This window comes from Pelodiscus sinensis, chromosome 12 (genome assembly GCF_052426305.1).
Source record: "Pelodiscus sinensis isolate ZL-2025 chromosome 12, ASM5242630v1, whole genome shotgun sequence".
NCBI classification, from domain to species: Eukaryota; Metazoa; Chordata; order Testudines; family Trionychidae; genus Pelodiscus; species Pelodiscus sinensis.
Window position 1 is genome coordinate 1,892,572 of NC_143063.1, and position 13,822 is coordinate 1,906,393.

At 71.6% G+C, this 13,822-nt stretch overlaps 1 protein-coding gene across 1 annotated transcript in view; it reads left to right on the plus strand.

Moving 5' to 3' along the window:
• Positions 1-13,822, plus strand: part of ZNRF1 (zinc and ring finger 1) — a 39,108-nt gene that overhangs the window by 19,789 nt on the left and 5,497 nt on the right. Inside the window, exon 2 of the mRNA XM_075940696.2 lies at positions 9,150-9,245. Coding sequence (XP_075796811.1) covers positions 9,150-9,245 — 96 coding nt within the window. The remainder of the gene's footprint in view (positions 1-9,149; positions 9,246-13,822) is intronic.

Below are 13,822 nucleotides of genomic sequence, written 5' to 3' on the forward strand. Positions count from 1 at the left end.
GGCTCTGCTCGGGAGTGCAGGCTTAGCCCATCCCTAGAGTGGTGCCGTCTGGCTCGCTCTTACCCGGCTCCCAGCACCCTTCACGCTCCTGCGCTGCGGCAGCCGCCCACCCGCCCCTGCAGCGCAGCCAAGGAGCCGGGGGCGGCTGGAAGTGTAAGTGAGCAGTGTGAAGGGAAACGGGAATGACTCCATCTGCAGCGGGCTGGCTCCTCACCGTCCCTGGGTCACACGACAGCCGGCGAGGTGGCCCTGCGCCGTCCGCATTGTCCCCCCGGCCCTCCTCAGTCTCTGAGCGGGGCTGTCCCGGAATCGCCCCTGAGCCGAGGGAGGGTTTCCCGCGCGCGCCCGGGGGGCTGGGGATTGCGGCTGACGCCGCAGGGCTCGGGGTAGGGGGTGTAACGGGTCTGTGGGCTGGGTGCGGGTAGCTGGCGGTGTTGTCTCCCCCGGCGACCGACAGGCCCCACAGGTAGAGAATGGAGGCGTTTCCCCTCCTGGCCAGCCGCTGAGTCCTTGTACTACCGACCCAGCAGGCTCCGTACCCCGGGAGTGAGCCGCCAGGACCTCGGAGCGGGAGGGGGCCCCTTGCTGGGAGCAAACTGGAGCCCGGATCTCGGGCTCGGAGGAGGAAGGCGGGTGCCGCTCCATATGGCTGGGCGTAGCCTTCTGCCGGCTAGTGTGCGAGGGAGGCGGATTTTCCATAAGCAGCTGTCAGGGTGATGTGCAGCACGGGCAGCTTCGAGCGGCTGGCTGGGAAGGTGGAAAATCCCCCCCCCCCCATCCCCCCAGCGCAGAGGGGCCGTGGGGCAGGTAGCCGCTCTGTCACCTGTAGATGTCCGAGCTCCCCTGGCCACAGCCCTGTGTGCGCCTGCTCTTGGCTCCCGTGGCTGGCCCGGCTGGCCAGTCCCTCCCCCGTAGCTGGGCTGGGAGGCTGGTGTGGGGCCAGGATGGGCCACACCAGCCTGGGGAGACACGAGACGTCTGCCGGCATGTGCTTGGAGCCGGAGGCTGCGCCCGGCCTGCCCTCATGCTTCTACCTTCCTCGTGCCCCTCGGCTCCTGAGCGCAGCCGTGGCCCGCGCGGCACATCCCCCGGCCCGGGAGCTAGGCCCTCCGCCAAGGGCTCCGCTCGCTGCTGAGCGGCCACCTCGGCTCGCAAGGCTTTGCACCGCCTAGGACCAGAGCCCAGCTTGCCTGGATTTCCCTGCCCCGCTCCCCAGGAACCAGGCCAACGCCTCTGCGCCAGTGGTCCCTCGAAGGTTGTCGGTGCGTGCGTGGAATACCTGCTGTGCCACCAAGGCATGTGCCCCCCCAGTGGAAACGCAGGCGGCAGCTGGGCGCCGCTGGACTCTCGGGGCTGCAGGCACGCTGGTGGCGGGGAGGGTGCGCCTTGTAATCACGCTCTCCCTTGGATCCTCTCAGTGCTGCGTGGTGGCCGAGGCGGGACGTCGGCATGTGGCTTTGTGTGCTTGCGTGTCTGTGCCTGCACGGGTCTTGGTGAGCAGAGTCAGGAGTGGGGCCAGTTCTGGGACCCCTCCCACTGGCGAAACACCCCCCCCCCCATCTGCACTCTGGTATGAGGGCACCGTGCCCCAGCCCCCGGGGCTGCTGTGACCTGTTCCTCTGCCTTCTGCTACTGATGGGTTTCTGCTCTCCATGCCCTGGGGAGCCAAGCCGGTTCTCCTAGCCCCCTTTTACAGAAGGGGAAACTGAGGCACACGATGTAGTGACTATCCCTTGGGCCATGTGCTAGGCCAGATCTGTCATGTCCCACCCCCTCCCGTGCTGCTCGTTCAGGGACTCAGCTGTGCTGAGGGTGTGCGGGGATTCAGGGTGGCAGCTGAGGGCTTGGTCCTGTGTGGCCAAGAGGGCAGGAACCGGTGTGCCTGCTGCAAAGGCTCTTGCTGCCTCGGTCTGTGGAGTCTCTGGAGAGCGCCTGGCTGGTCTTAGCCCAGGGTCACAGGGCAGGGGCCCTTCCTGGCAGAGCCCCGCAGCGTCACACTCGGCCGGGTCCGGCGCAGCCTCGCCCAGGTGGCCAGAGCTGGGGTGGTTCTTCCAGTCCAGGCTGTCCCCTCACCCTGCAGGAGCGCCGGGTGGGGCCTTCAGCCGCGAGGGCAGCTTGGAAGCCCCCAGGAAGAGCAGCATTTGCGGCCTGCCCCCCAGGGCCCTGTGGGAGCGGTGACCCCCGGGGTCTGAACAGGCTTCCTGTGCTCGGTTGGTGTCACTCTGTGCCCAGTAGTGGTGCCAGTTCCCAACCTCCCCTTCAAATTCTCTCCCAAGAGCCTGGCCCGCCCCGGCCCTAAGGCCCTGGCTGGGGCCTTCGCCGGCTGCCCTGCTCTCGGCTGCTGGTTCCAGCGCGCGTCGGTGGAGACAGCCGGGGGAGCGCTGCGTGTCACAGTGGAAGGCTTGGGCAGATGACAACCCAGCTGCTCCTGCCGTGGGCTTTCCGGCTCCAATGGCAGGACTTGCACAAGCGGGGTCTCTCTCTCTCTCTCTCCCTGGGAAGTTGGAAGCTGGGTAGGGCTTGCTTTGCCTGGGCGCTCGGCAGCCAGCCTGCGCCGGGTGTGGTTCTGAGCGCGCCTGGTTGCGCACTCCTCTCTTGTAATCACTGCTTTACATGGGTAATCTAAGCAGTGCCTGGTAATCGAACGCCGGAGCCAGCCCGGGGCTGCCAGAGCCCTCAAGCTCCCACCCTGGCTGGATCCTCCATGCCCCCGCCCCCGTCCATCCACCAGCTTTTCTGATTGTTGGCGGTGTGATTGGATTGCTGTAAGGCGAGGGGGAAGAACCCACCTCCCCAGCCGCCGTTCGTGGGGCAGCATCCTCTGGCAGGGCAGCTTCCCATGCCGCGGGGCCTTGCAACGAGGCTGCGAAGGGTTCGCTGGCTACCCAGCGATCATTTGCCTTGCTGGCATGCGGACCAGGGTCACCGGTAACTGGGGCCTGCGCAGAGCAACCTGCAGTGTGGTGTGGCAGGCTCGGCCCTGCCTGGGCAGGCCGGTTAACCAGGTACATGTACATCCCTGCTTCAAATGCTAGAATGTCAGTGCTCACCCGCCTGCTGCTGTCGGTGCCATGGCCCGCCGGGCGGCCCACCCCTTGCCGAGGGCCCTGCGGTCGCACCGGGCCGCGTGAGCGGGGGTGGGTCAACGGGCAGCCCCTTGCCGAGGGCCCTGCGGTCGCACCGGGCCGCGTGAGCGGGGGTGGGTCAACGGGCAGTCCAGGGTCATGCGATGCATGTGCAGTGGAGCCATGTCCCACGTGCCTGGCTGGAGTGGAGCGTCTCCCATAAACCTGCTGGGGTCATGGCCTGGCTTTCAACTGGTGTCAGCTGCTCTCCTCAGCTCTGTCACCAGCCTTGCTGCATCTGCCCCCTCCCCCCTGCACTAGCGGCTGGTGCAGGCAGGCCAGGCGCCCTTGGTGCATCCCAGACAGGGCGCGGCCCAGGGCAGCTGGCCTGGCATTTGGCAAGCCCCCCCCCCCCCCCCCCCCGCGCTGGGCATCTGTTGCTTAGTAACACCTGGTAGCTACAGGCCTGAGTAGGCCCGGCCCCTGGGGCCTTCCAGACAGTCTGGCACCTTGACAATTGCCCTTCCCGGAGGGGGGGCCTGAACAAAGCACACACGGCCCCCCGGTCTGCCGGCTGCCAGGGGAGCTGCTGCTGGGTGGGACGGGCATGGAACGGGCGCAAGACAGTTCCCAGCGAGCTTGCCAGGTCAGCACCTGCCATCCTGCCACAGCCCTCCCTGGCACTGCTGGTAGCTTTATTGTCCCCCCCCCCCCCCCAGGTAGTGCACCCCAGGCAGGGCTGCTGGACTTGGGTGTCTCCCTGGTGCAGGGTGTCTCGCTGTGATGCTGCGGCGGTGCCAGGCTGCGTTCGGTAACCCTTGGAGATGAGGAGTGGGGTTGTTGGCACGGGGGGAGGGGGGTAGAAATTGCCTCACTGCGAGGGGGGATCCCCACCCCCTCCTTGGGCTGTGTCCGGCACCAGCGGGTGGCCCCTGAGTGCAGGTTAGGAGCTAGGCCATCCACCCAAGAGCCCACCATGCACAAGGGTCTGTGCCCCACTGCGGCAGGAGTGCCAGACCTGATCCAGCGCCTAGGGGAATCATCGCACTTCGGTGGCTCTGGGTCTGGCCCCTCGACCGGCCACCTGGGTCGCTTGTAGCAGGGGCTTCCTCCAGCGCTGCTCGGGCCCCGCCCTGCTGGGCTCCTGTGCCCCCGGCTCACCCCTCCTGCGGGGTGGGCACAGCTGGGTGGAGAGCCTGGGGTGGGGGAGGCATGTTGGGTGTCCAGAAAGGGGAGGGTGCCCTGTGGCTGCTGTGGCCAGACAGGCACTTGAGCCGCCGGCACCTACCCTAGCGCCACAGCAGGTCCTGGGGGCCTGCGGTGCCCGCTGGAGTTAAACTCCCTCCTGGCCATGCGCGCCCCCCAGCCTGTTGCACCCGGGAGAGGCTCTGCTTGCCTGGGGCGCGCTGCCAGGGAACCGCTTGTCTCTCCGGCCCTCGGGCAGTAACCAGCCTCCGCTCGACAGGGCCGCTGGGGCCGGGGCTGGGGCAGATCTGCAGCAGAGCTCATCTCGCCGCACCCCCACCGCTGCTCGGGAACGATCCCTTCGGGTGATCCCAGAGACGGGCAGAACTGGGGCAGCTGCTAAAATAGCACATGGGGGGGGGGGTGAAACGCTGCTAGCAGCTGCCAAGTTCAGCGAAATCAGGTCTTAAAGGGACAGGTCCTGCTTCTGCGAGTGGAGCCGGCAGACGCCCGTTTCCGCCCTCACTGTCCTGCGGCTGCTGGCTCCAGGTATGGCGGCAGCGCACCAGCGGGCTCCAGGTGAAGGCTGGGAGGTGTGCGGTGCGGTGTGGGCAAACAAGACCCCTTCCTCTTTGCCCACAAAAGCTTATGCTCCAATGCCACAGGACTGTCGCTTTCGCAGATCCAGACTAACACCGCCACCCCCTGATACCTCCTCCGGGCGTCCGGCACAGCCCCTGCCCCTGGGGGCCAGGTGACCACCTCCCCTGCTCTCCCCGCTGCATGGCTAACCAACTAACCATCGTGTGCACTGGCAGGGGGATTCAGACCTAGGCTGCTGCCCCTCGCCCAAGAGGCACCCCCGCCTGCAGAGTGGATGCGCCCGGCACCCGGGGAGGGGTCTCCAGTCCACGGTGAGGCAGGCGACTGGCGAGACCCGTTGGGGGGTGCTTGTTGGTAAGACCTCCCTCCCCCCCCCCCCAGCCGCTGACAGGGCTCCAGGGCCAGGCGGCTCTGCCCCGTGGGGGGCTGTTCTTGTGGAATGGGCCCGTCTGTGGCATCACTCCGGAGGCGGCGCCGCATCCTGTTTTCATTGCCAAGCTGCACGGCCTGCGCTGTTGCAAAGCCAGCTGGGCGCTGGGCCCGGGAGCGGGTGTGGGGCAGGCCTGGCCAGCCCGGGGAAGTCTCCCCCACGGCGCAGGGCGGGGTGACTGCTGAGTGACTGTTCTACGGGCCCCGGATGCTCCTTTGGGACAGCGGCATGAGCGTGTCTGTCTGCGCAGGGGCGGCGCTGTGGGTCCAGGTTCCCCCCTTGCTCTGGCTGGGAGAACTGCCCTGTGCAGACCGGCTTTCTCTGCGGCTGACCCCTGGAAACCCCCTGGCCCTCTCGCGGAGGGGCCCCCAGCAGCTGTCTGCACGGTTCGGAGCAGCTGGCCACTTCAAGCCCAGTCTGGCCCTGAGTTTTCATAGCCTCTCAGCCAGAATCCCTTCTGTAGATTCACAGCCAGCTCTGTGAGGTTTGGGGAGCTAGAGAGCTGAAAGGCAATCCACCGCCGATACCGCTCACCACTGCAAACTCCTCCCTCGGCACCGGTCGCCCAGCCCAGCCCAGGGTTTTCGCTTTGATTTGCGCTCGTGTCAGCTGGCGGTTTCCTGGCAGCCCACAGTGCTGCAGGGCGGGCTGGGTCTCCTTGCTGTTCCCCCTGGTGCCAGGGTGGGACCCACCCAGCCCGCACGCTCGCTCCTCCCCACCAAAGGTGTCCTGGCTAAATTGGCTTTCCTGGCCTTCTGCCGGCTCGGGCATGTGTGTTCTCCCCTTCAGCGTTCCTCTGCTGGCCAGTGGGGCTGATCGGAGTCCTCTGTCCGAACGGTGCTAAGGAACGTGCCTGGCTCTGGCTGAGGCCGGTCGAAGTGTCGAATCGTTACTCAGCTGGGCACCGCAGGGTGTCGACTCTGCCGTTACACCGGGGCATCTGCTTTCAAGGGCAGAACTCGGGTCCCCCCTCAGACAGCGTGCAGTGCCCTGTGCTCGCCTCGGCGCCCTGTGCTCTGCATGGAGAAGGCTCCAGCTCAGCAGCCAGACCTGATCTCCGACCTGCGGCCTTAAAGCCGTTTATCCTCCCTGCCTGCGGGAGCGTCGGCCGGCTGTATTGGAGACCACCCCGCTTGGCCAAGCCCAGGGCGGGCCGGTAACCGCGGGAGCGCCAGCTGTATTGGAGAGCATCCCGCTCGGCCAAGCCCAGGGCTGGCTGGTAACCGTGGAAGTGCTGGCTGTATTGGAGAGCACCCCGCTCGGCCGAGCCCAGGGCAGGCCGGTAACCGCGGGAGCGCCGGCTGTATTGGAGAGCATCCCGCTCGGCCAAGCCCAGGGCTGGCTGGTAACCGTGGAAGTGCTGGCTGTATTGGAGAGCACCCCGCTCGGCCGAGCCCAGGGCAGGCCGGTAACCGCGGGAGCACCGGCTGTATTGGACAGCGCTAACACTGCCGAGCCCAGGGTGGGCTGGTAACCACGGGAGCGCTGGCTGTATTGGAGAGCACCCCGCTCGGCTGAGCCCAGGGTGGGCCGGTAACCGCGGGAGCGCCGGCTGTATCAGACAGCGCCAACACTGCTGAGCCCAGGGTGGGCTGGTAACCACGGGAGCGCCGGCTGTATCGGACAGCGCCGTACTCGGCCGAGCCCAGGGCGAGTCGGTAACCGCGGGAGCGCCGGCTGTATCGGACAGCGCCATGCTCGGCCGAGCCCAGGGTGGGCCGGTAACCGCGGGAGCGCCGGCTGTATTGGACAGCGCCGTGCTCGGCCGAGCCCAGGGTGGGCCGGTAACCGCGGGAGTGCCGGCTGTATCAGACAGCGCCAACACTGCTGAGCCCAGGGTGGGCTGGTAACCACGGGAGCGCCGGCTGTATCAGACAGCGCCGTGCTCGGCCGAGCCCAGGGTGGGCCGGTAACCGCGGGAGCGCCGGCTGTATCGGACAGCGCCGTGCTCGGCCGAGCCCAGGGTGGGCCGGTAACCGCGGGAGCGCCGGCTGTATCGGACAGCGCCGTACTCGGCCGAGCCCAGGGCGGGTCGGTAACCGCGGGAGCGCCGGCTGTATTGGACAGCGCCATGCTCTGCCGAGCCTAGGGCGGGTCGGTAACCGCGGGGGCGCCGGCTGTATCGGACAGCGCCGTGCTCGGCCGAGCCCAGGGCGGGTCGGTAACCGCGGGAGCGCCGGCTGTATTGGACAGCGCCATGCTCTGCCGAGCCTAGGGCGGGTCGGTAACCGCGGGGGCGCCGGCTGTATCGGACAGCGCCGTGCTCGGCCGAGCCCAGGGCGGGCCGGTAGCAGGAGCACCATTGGCAGAAGGGCTGAAGCGACCGAGGTGTCAGCGGGGGCTTGCGGAGTGCTCTGGGTTTGCCGGCGGCATCCGTGTCCCAGCAGCTCAGGCTCGGTTGAGTCAGCGGGTGCGGCAGGCTCGGGGTGCCCGAGAGCAGGTTGGAGAGCTGCTGCTGAAGCCGTCCTGCGACGGAGCCTGGCACGGACGGGAGGGTGCCGCGGGGGCGCTGGCGCGGTGCTCGTCTGGCGGGAGGCCGGCCGGCCATTGTGATGGGGGGTGGAATGCAAATGAACCTCGGCTCTGCGGGGCACGTGGGCAGCAGCTGAATGCTAAGATGCCAAGCTGGGCAGGAATCCTGGCATTGGCATGGGGTGGAAGGCAAGCCTAGCCCTGCCCCCTTCCACCAAGGCCCCGCCCACTCCCAGCCCCATGGAGAGCCGCACCGGCCGTTTTGGGAAGGCTCTGCCCTCCCTCGCCTCCGTTACCGCCCGCCCGAGGGAGCTGCAGTGCTGGGAGGGAAGGTGAGGGGACGCCAGCGGGGGGACAGCGCGGGAGGAGAGCTGGACAGCCCGGGGGTGCCCTGCCCCTGCCCCCCTCAGTGCTGGGGGGTTTGCTCCTTGGGCGCTGCGTCCCTGCACTCCCTGCGTTACGTGCCCCAAGAAGCACAAGGAGGCCCCGTCCACCCCCTGGCACGGGCCAGCACGGCCCCCACGCTCCCTGGAGGCGGTGGCTCGGGGCTTAGTCCCGCTCCTTCAGGCGGCACCCGCCAGCTCCGGCACACCGAGGTGCAGGGGGCACTGCCTGGGGGCGCATCCTGCTTGGTCCCCGCCCCGTTCCCTGCCTTTGACTGGTGCCCTTGCGCCTGTCCTGGCTTTTCATTGCTGCCCCTGGGCCCAGCCGGCAGCGCCGTAGGCAGGGCAGTGACCCCAGGGGGGCTCCACAGAGCAGCAGGAGAACGCCCCTCGCAGAGCTAGTGGCAGTCCACGGGAGGTGGGTGCCCTGCTAGGCGCCTCCTGGCGGGCAGCCTCGGGCTGGGCCCAGCTCCCCGCTCTTGGCATTGCAGCCTGGCACGGAGCACCGCTGCGGGAGCCGGGGTGAGTGCGGGGCCAGCTTGCTGCAGCGCCCGGCGGGGAACGCATGTTTGCCCGGCTTTGCGCCCTGTTTTCAGGGTTCCAGGATGCACTGGAACCGGGTGCACTGCTGCTGCCAGGGGAGCTGGGAGCACACAGCATTCTCTGCTCCCCATGGGCGAGCTGCTGGGGTGGGTGCAGGAGGGAAGGCAGGGGCGGGGGGGCTGGAGCAGGAGGGAAGGCAAGGGGCGGGGAGGCCGGGGCGGGGGTGGGGTTGGCACAGGAGGGAAGGCTGGGGCAGGGCGGGGGTCTGGCGCAGGAGGGAAGGCAGGGCGGAGGGGAGCTGGCGCAGGGTGCTCGCGGGTTCTAGGCACTGAGCCAGGGGGTCCCGCTGCGGGCGAGAGCCTCTGCTGGCACCGGGCAGGGCGGCTCCTTGCGCAGGGCAGGCTGGTTCTGCGGGCCAGGGCCCACTGTCCGGTGGGGCTAATGGCCGTTCCCTCTGCTCCCTTCCAGGTTTCAAGTGCCCCATTTGCTCCAAATCCGTGGCTTCCGACGAGATGGAAATGCACTTTATCATGTGTCTGAGCAAGCCCCGCCTCTCCTACAACGGTAAGGCGCCGCGCGGCGGGGGTGGGGAGCGGGCGGCCCGTGGGGCAAGTGGCTTGGGGGCGCTTTGGTTCCCGCTGAGTGAGGAACCAGCGAGTCCTGGGTTCAGGGCTGGCAGTGCCGTCTGGGTGCCGTCGCACCGCGAGGCAGGCCGGTGTGGGGCCGCCAGCCGCCCTGCCCCTTTGAGCTGCCGGGCGGCTCTTGTCCATCAGCGGCAGTGAGGCAGCTTGGCCCTGGTGCCACCTGCCCGGTGCTGGGAGCGGTGTCACTGCTCTGGGCGGGCTGAGAGCCAGGCAGCATTGGACGGGCAGTTTGGCGGCAGCAGGGGGCGGGCAGGCGATGGGCAGCGGGGGGCGGGTGGGCAGTGGGCAGTTTGGTGGGCGACGTGGGGCGGGCGGGTGGCAGCGTGGGGCTGGTGATGGGTAGCGAGGGGCGGGCGGGTGGCAGCGTGGGGTGGGCGGGCGGCAGCGAGGGGCGGGCGACGGGGCGGGCGGGCGGCAGCGTGGGGCAGGTGGGCGGCAGTGTGGGGCTGGTGATGGGTAGCGAGGGGTGGGTGGGCAGCAGCGTGGGGCTGGTGATGGGCAGCGTGGGGCGGGTGGGCGACGGGCGGTTTGGTGGGCGACGTGGGGCGGGCGGGCAGCAGCGTGGGGCTGGTGATGGGCAGCGTGGGGCGGGCGGGCGGCAGCGTGGGGCGGGTGATGGGTAGCGTGGGGCGGGCGGGCAGCAGCGTGGGGCGGGTGATGGGTAGCGAGGGGCGGGGGGGTGGCAGCGTGGGGTGGGCGGGTGATGGGTAGCGTGGGGCGGGCGGGTGATGGGCAGCGTGGGGTGGGTGGTGATGGGGGCGGGTGATGGGCAGCGTGGGGCGGGCGGGCGGCAGCGTGGGGCGGGTGATGGGTAGCGTGGGGCGGGCGGGCGGCAGCGTGGGGCGGGTGATGGGTAGCGAGGGTGGGCGGCAGCGTGGGGCGGGTGATGGGTAGCGAGGGGCGGGCGGCAGCGTGGGGCGGGTGATGGGTAGCGAGGGGCGGGCGGCAGCGTGGGGCGGGTGATGGGTAGCGAGGGGCAGGCGGGCGGCAGCGTGGGGCGGGTGGGTGGCAGCGTGGGGCTGGTGATGGGTAGCGAGGGGTGGGCGGGTGGCAGCGTGGGGTGGGCGGGTGGCAGTGTGGGGTGGGCGGGCGGCAGCGAGGGGCGGGCGACGGGGCGGGCGGGCGGCAGCGTGGGGCAGGTGGGCGGCAGTGTGGGGCTGGTGATGGGTAGCGAGGGGTGGGTGGGCAGCAGCGTGGGGCTGGTGATGGGCAGCGTGGGGCGGGTGGGCGACGGGCGGTTTGGTGGGCGACGTGGGGCGGGCGGGCAGCAGCGTGGGGCTGGTGATGGGCAGCGTGGGGCGGGCGGGCGGCAGCGTGGGGCGGGTGATGGATAGCGTGGGGCGGGCGGGCGGCAGCGTGGGGCGGGTGATGGGTAGCGAGGGGCGGGCGGGTGGCAGCGTGGGGTGGGCGGGTGATGGGTAGCGTGGGGCGGGCGGGTGATGGGCAGCGTGGGGCGGGTGATGGGCAGCGTGGGGCGGGTGATGGGCAGCGTGGGGCGGGCGGGCGGCAGCGTGGGGCGGGTGATGGGTAGCGTGGGGCGGGCGGGCGGCAGCGTGGGGCAGGTGGGCGGCAGTGTGGGGCTGGTGATGGGTAGCGAGGGGTGGGTGGGCAGCAGCGTGGGGCTGGTGATGGGCAGCGTGGGGCGGGTGGGCGACGGGCGGTTTGGTGGGCGACGTGGGGCGGGCGGGCAGCAGCGTGGGGCTGGTGATGGGCAGCGTGGGGCGGGCGGGCGGCAGCGTGGGGCGGGTGATGGATAGCGTGGGGCGGGCGGGCGGCAGCGTGGGGCGGGTGATGGGTAGCGAGGGGCGGGCGGGTGGCAGCGTGGGGTGGGCGGGTGATGGGTAGCGTGGGGCGGGCGGGTGATGGGCAGCGTGGGGCGGGTGATGGGCAGCGTGGGGCGGGTGATGGGCAGCGTGGGGCGGGCGGGCGGCAGCGTGGGGCGGGTGATGGGTAGCGTGGGGCGGGCGGGCGGCAGCGTGGGGCGGGTGATGGGTAGCGAGGGGCGGGCGGCAGCGTGGGGCTGGTGATGGGTAGCGAGGGGCGGGCGGCAGCGTGGGGCGGGTGATGGGTAGCGTGGGGCGGGCGGGCGGCAGCGTGGGGCGGGTGATGGGTAGCGAGGGGCGGGCAGGCGGCAGCATGGGGCGGGTGATGGGTAGCGTGGGGCGGGTGATGGGTAGCGAGGGGCGGGCGGCAGCGTGGGGCGGGTGATGGGTAGCGTGGGGCGGGCGGGCGGCAGCGTGGGGCGGGTGATGGGTAGCGAGGGGCGGGCAGGCGGCAGCATGGGGCGGGTGATGGGTAGCGAGGGGCGGGTGATGGGTAGCGTGGGGCGGGCAGGCGGCAGCATGGGGCGGGTGATGGGTAGCGTGGGGCGGGTGATGGGTAGCGTGGGGCGGGCGGGCGGCAGCGTGGGGCGGGTGATGGGTAGCGAGGGGCGGGCGGCAGCGTGGGGCGGGTGATGGGTAGCGAGGGGCGGGCGGGCGGCAGCGTGGGGCGGGTGATGGGTAGCGAGGGGCGGGCGGGCGGCAGCGTGGGGCGGGTGATGGGTAGCGAGGGGCGGGTGATGGGTAGCGTGGGGCGGGCGGGCGGCAGCGTGGGGCGGGTGATGGGTAGCGTGGGGCGGGCGGGCGGCAGCGTGGGGCGGGTGATGGGTAGCGAGGGGCGGGCGGCAGCGTGGGGCGGGTGATGGGTAGCGAGGGGCGGGCGGCAGCGTGGGGCTGGTGATGGGTAGCGAGGGGCGGGCGGCAGCGTGGGGCTGGTGATGGGTAGCGAGGGGCGGGCGGGCGGCAGCGTGGGGCTGGTGATGGGTAGCGAGGGGCGGGCGGGCGGCAGCGTGGGGCTGGTGATGGGTAGCGAGGGGCGGGCGGGCGACGGGGGGCGGGCGGGCGGCAGCGTGGGGCTGGTGATGGGTAGCGAGGGGCGGGTGGGCGGCAGCGTGGGGCTGGTGATGGGTAGCGAGGGGCGGGCGGGCGACGGGGGGCGGGCGGGCGGCAGCGTGGGGCTGGTGATGGGTAGCGAGGGGCGGGTGGGCGGCAGCGTGGGGCTGGTGATGGGTAGCGAGGGGCGGGCGGGCGACGGGGGGCGGGCGGGCGGCAGCGTGGGGCTGGTGATGGGTAGCGAGGGGCGGGTGGGCGGCAGCGTGGGGCTGGTGATGGGTAGCGAGGGGCGGGCGGGCGACGGGGGGCGGGCGGGCGGCAGCGTGGGGCTGGTGATGGGTAGCGAGGGGCGGGTGGGCGGCAGCGTGGGGCTGGTGATGGGTAGCGAGGGGCGGGCGGGCGACGGGGGGCGGGCGGGCGGCAGCGTGGGGCTGGTGATGGGTAGCGAGGGGCGGGCGGGCGACGGGGGGCGGGCGGGCGGCAGCGTGGGGCTGGTGATGGGTAGCGAGGGGCGGGTGGGTGGCAGCGTGGGGCTGGTGATGGGTAGCGAAGGGCGGGCGGGCGACGGGGGGCGGGCGGGCGGCAGCGTGGGGCTGGTGATGGGTAGCGAGGGGCGGGCGGGCGACGGGGGGCGGGCGGGCGGCAGCGTGGGGCTGGTGATGGGTAGCGAGGGGCGGGTGGGCGGCAGCGTGGGGCTGGTGATGGGTAGCGAGGGGCGGGCGGGCGACGGGGGGCGGGCGGGCGGCAGCGTGGGGCTGGTGATGGGTAGCGAGGGGCGGGTGGGCGGCAGCGTGGGGCTGGTGATGGGTAGCGAGGGGCGGGCGGGCGACGGGGGGCGGGCGGGCGGCAGCGTGGGGCTGGTGATGGGTAGCGAGGGGCGGGTGGGCGGCAGCGTGGGGCTGGTGATGGGTAGCGAGGGGCGGGCGGGCGACGGGGGGCGGGCGGGCGGCAGCGTGGGGCTGGTGATGGGTAGCGAGGGGCGGGTGGGCGGCAGCGTGGGGCTGGTGATGGGTAGCGAAGGGCGGGCGGGCGACGGGGGGCGGGCGGGCGGCAGCGTGGGGCTGGTGATGGGTAGCGAGGGGCGGGTGGGCGGCAGCGTGGGGCTGGTGATGGGTAGCGAGGGGCAGGCGGGCGGGCGGCAGCGTGGGGCTGGTGATGGGTAGCGAGGGGCGGGTGGGCGGCAGCGTGGGGCTGGTGATGGGTAGCGAGGGGCGGGCGGGCGACGGGGGGCGGGCGGGCGGCAGCGTGGGGCTGGTGATGGGTAGCGAGGGGCGGGTGGGCGGCAGCGTGGGGCTGGTGATGGGTAGCGAGGGGCGGGCGGGCGACGGGGGGCGGGCGGGCGGCAGCGTGGGGCTGGTGATGGGTAGCGAGGGGCGGGTGGGCGGCAGCGTGGGGCTGGTGATGGGTAGCGAGGGGCGGGCGGGCGACGGGGGGCGGGCGGGCGGCAGCGTGGGGCTGGTGATGGGTAGCGAGGGGCGGGTGGGCGGCAGCGTGGGGCTGGTGATGGGTAGCGAAGGGCGGGCGGGCGACGGGGGGCGGGCGGGCGGCAGCGTGGGGCTGGTGATGGGTAGCGAGGGGCGGGTGGGCGGCAGCGTGGGGCTGGTGATGGGTAGCGAGGGGCGGG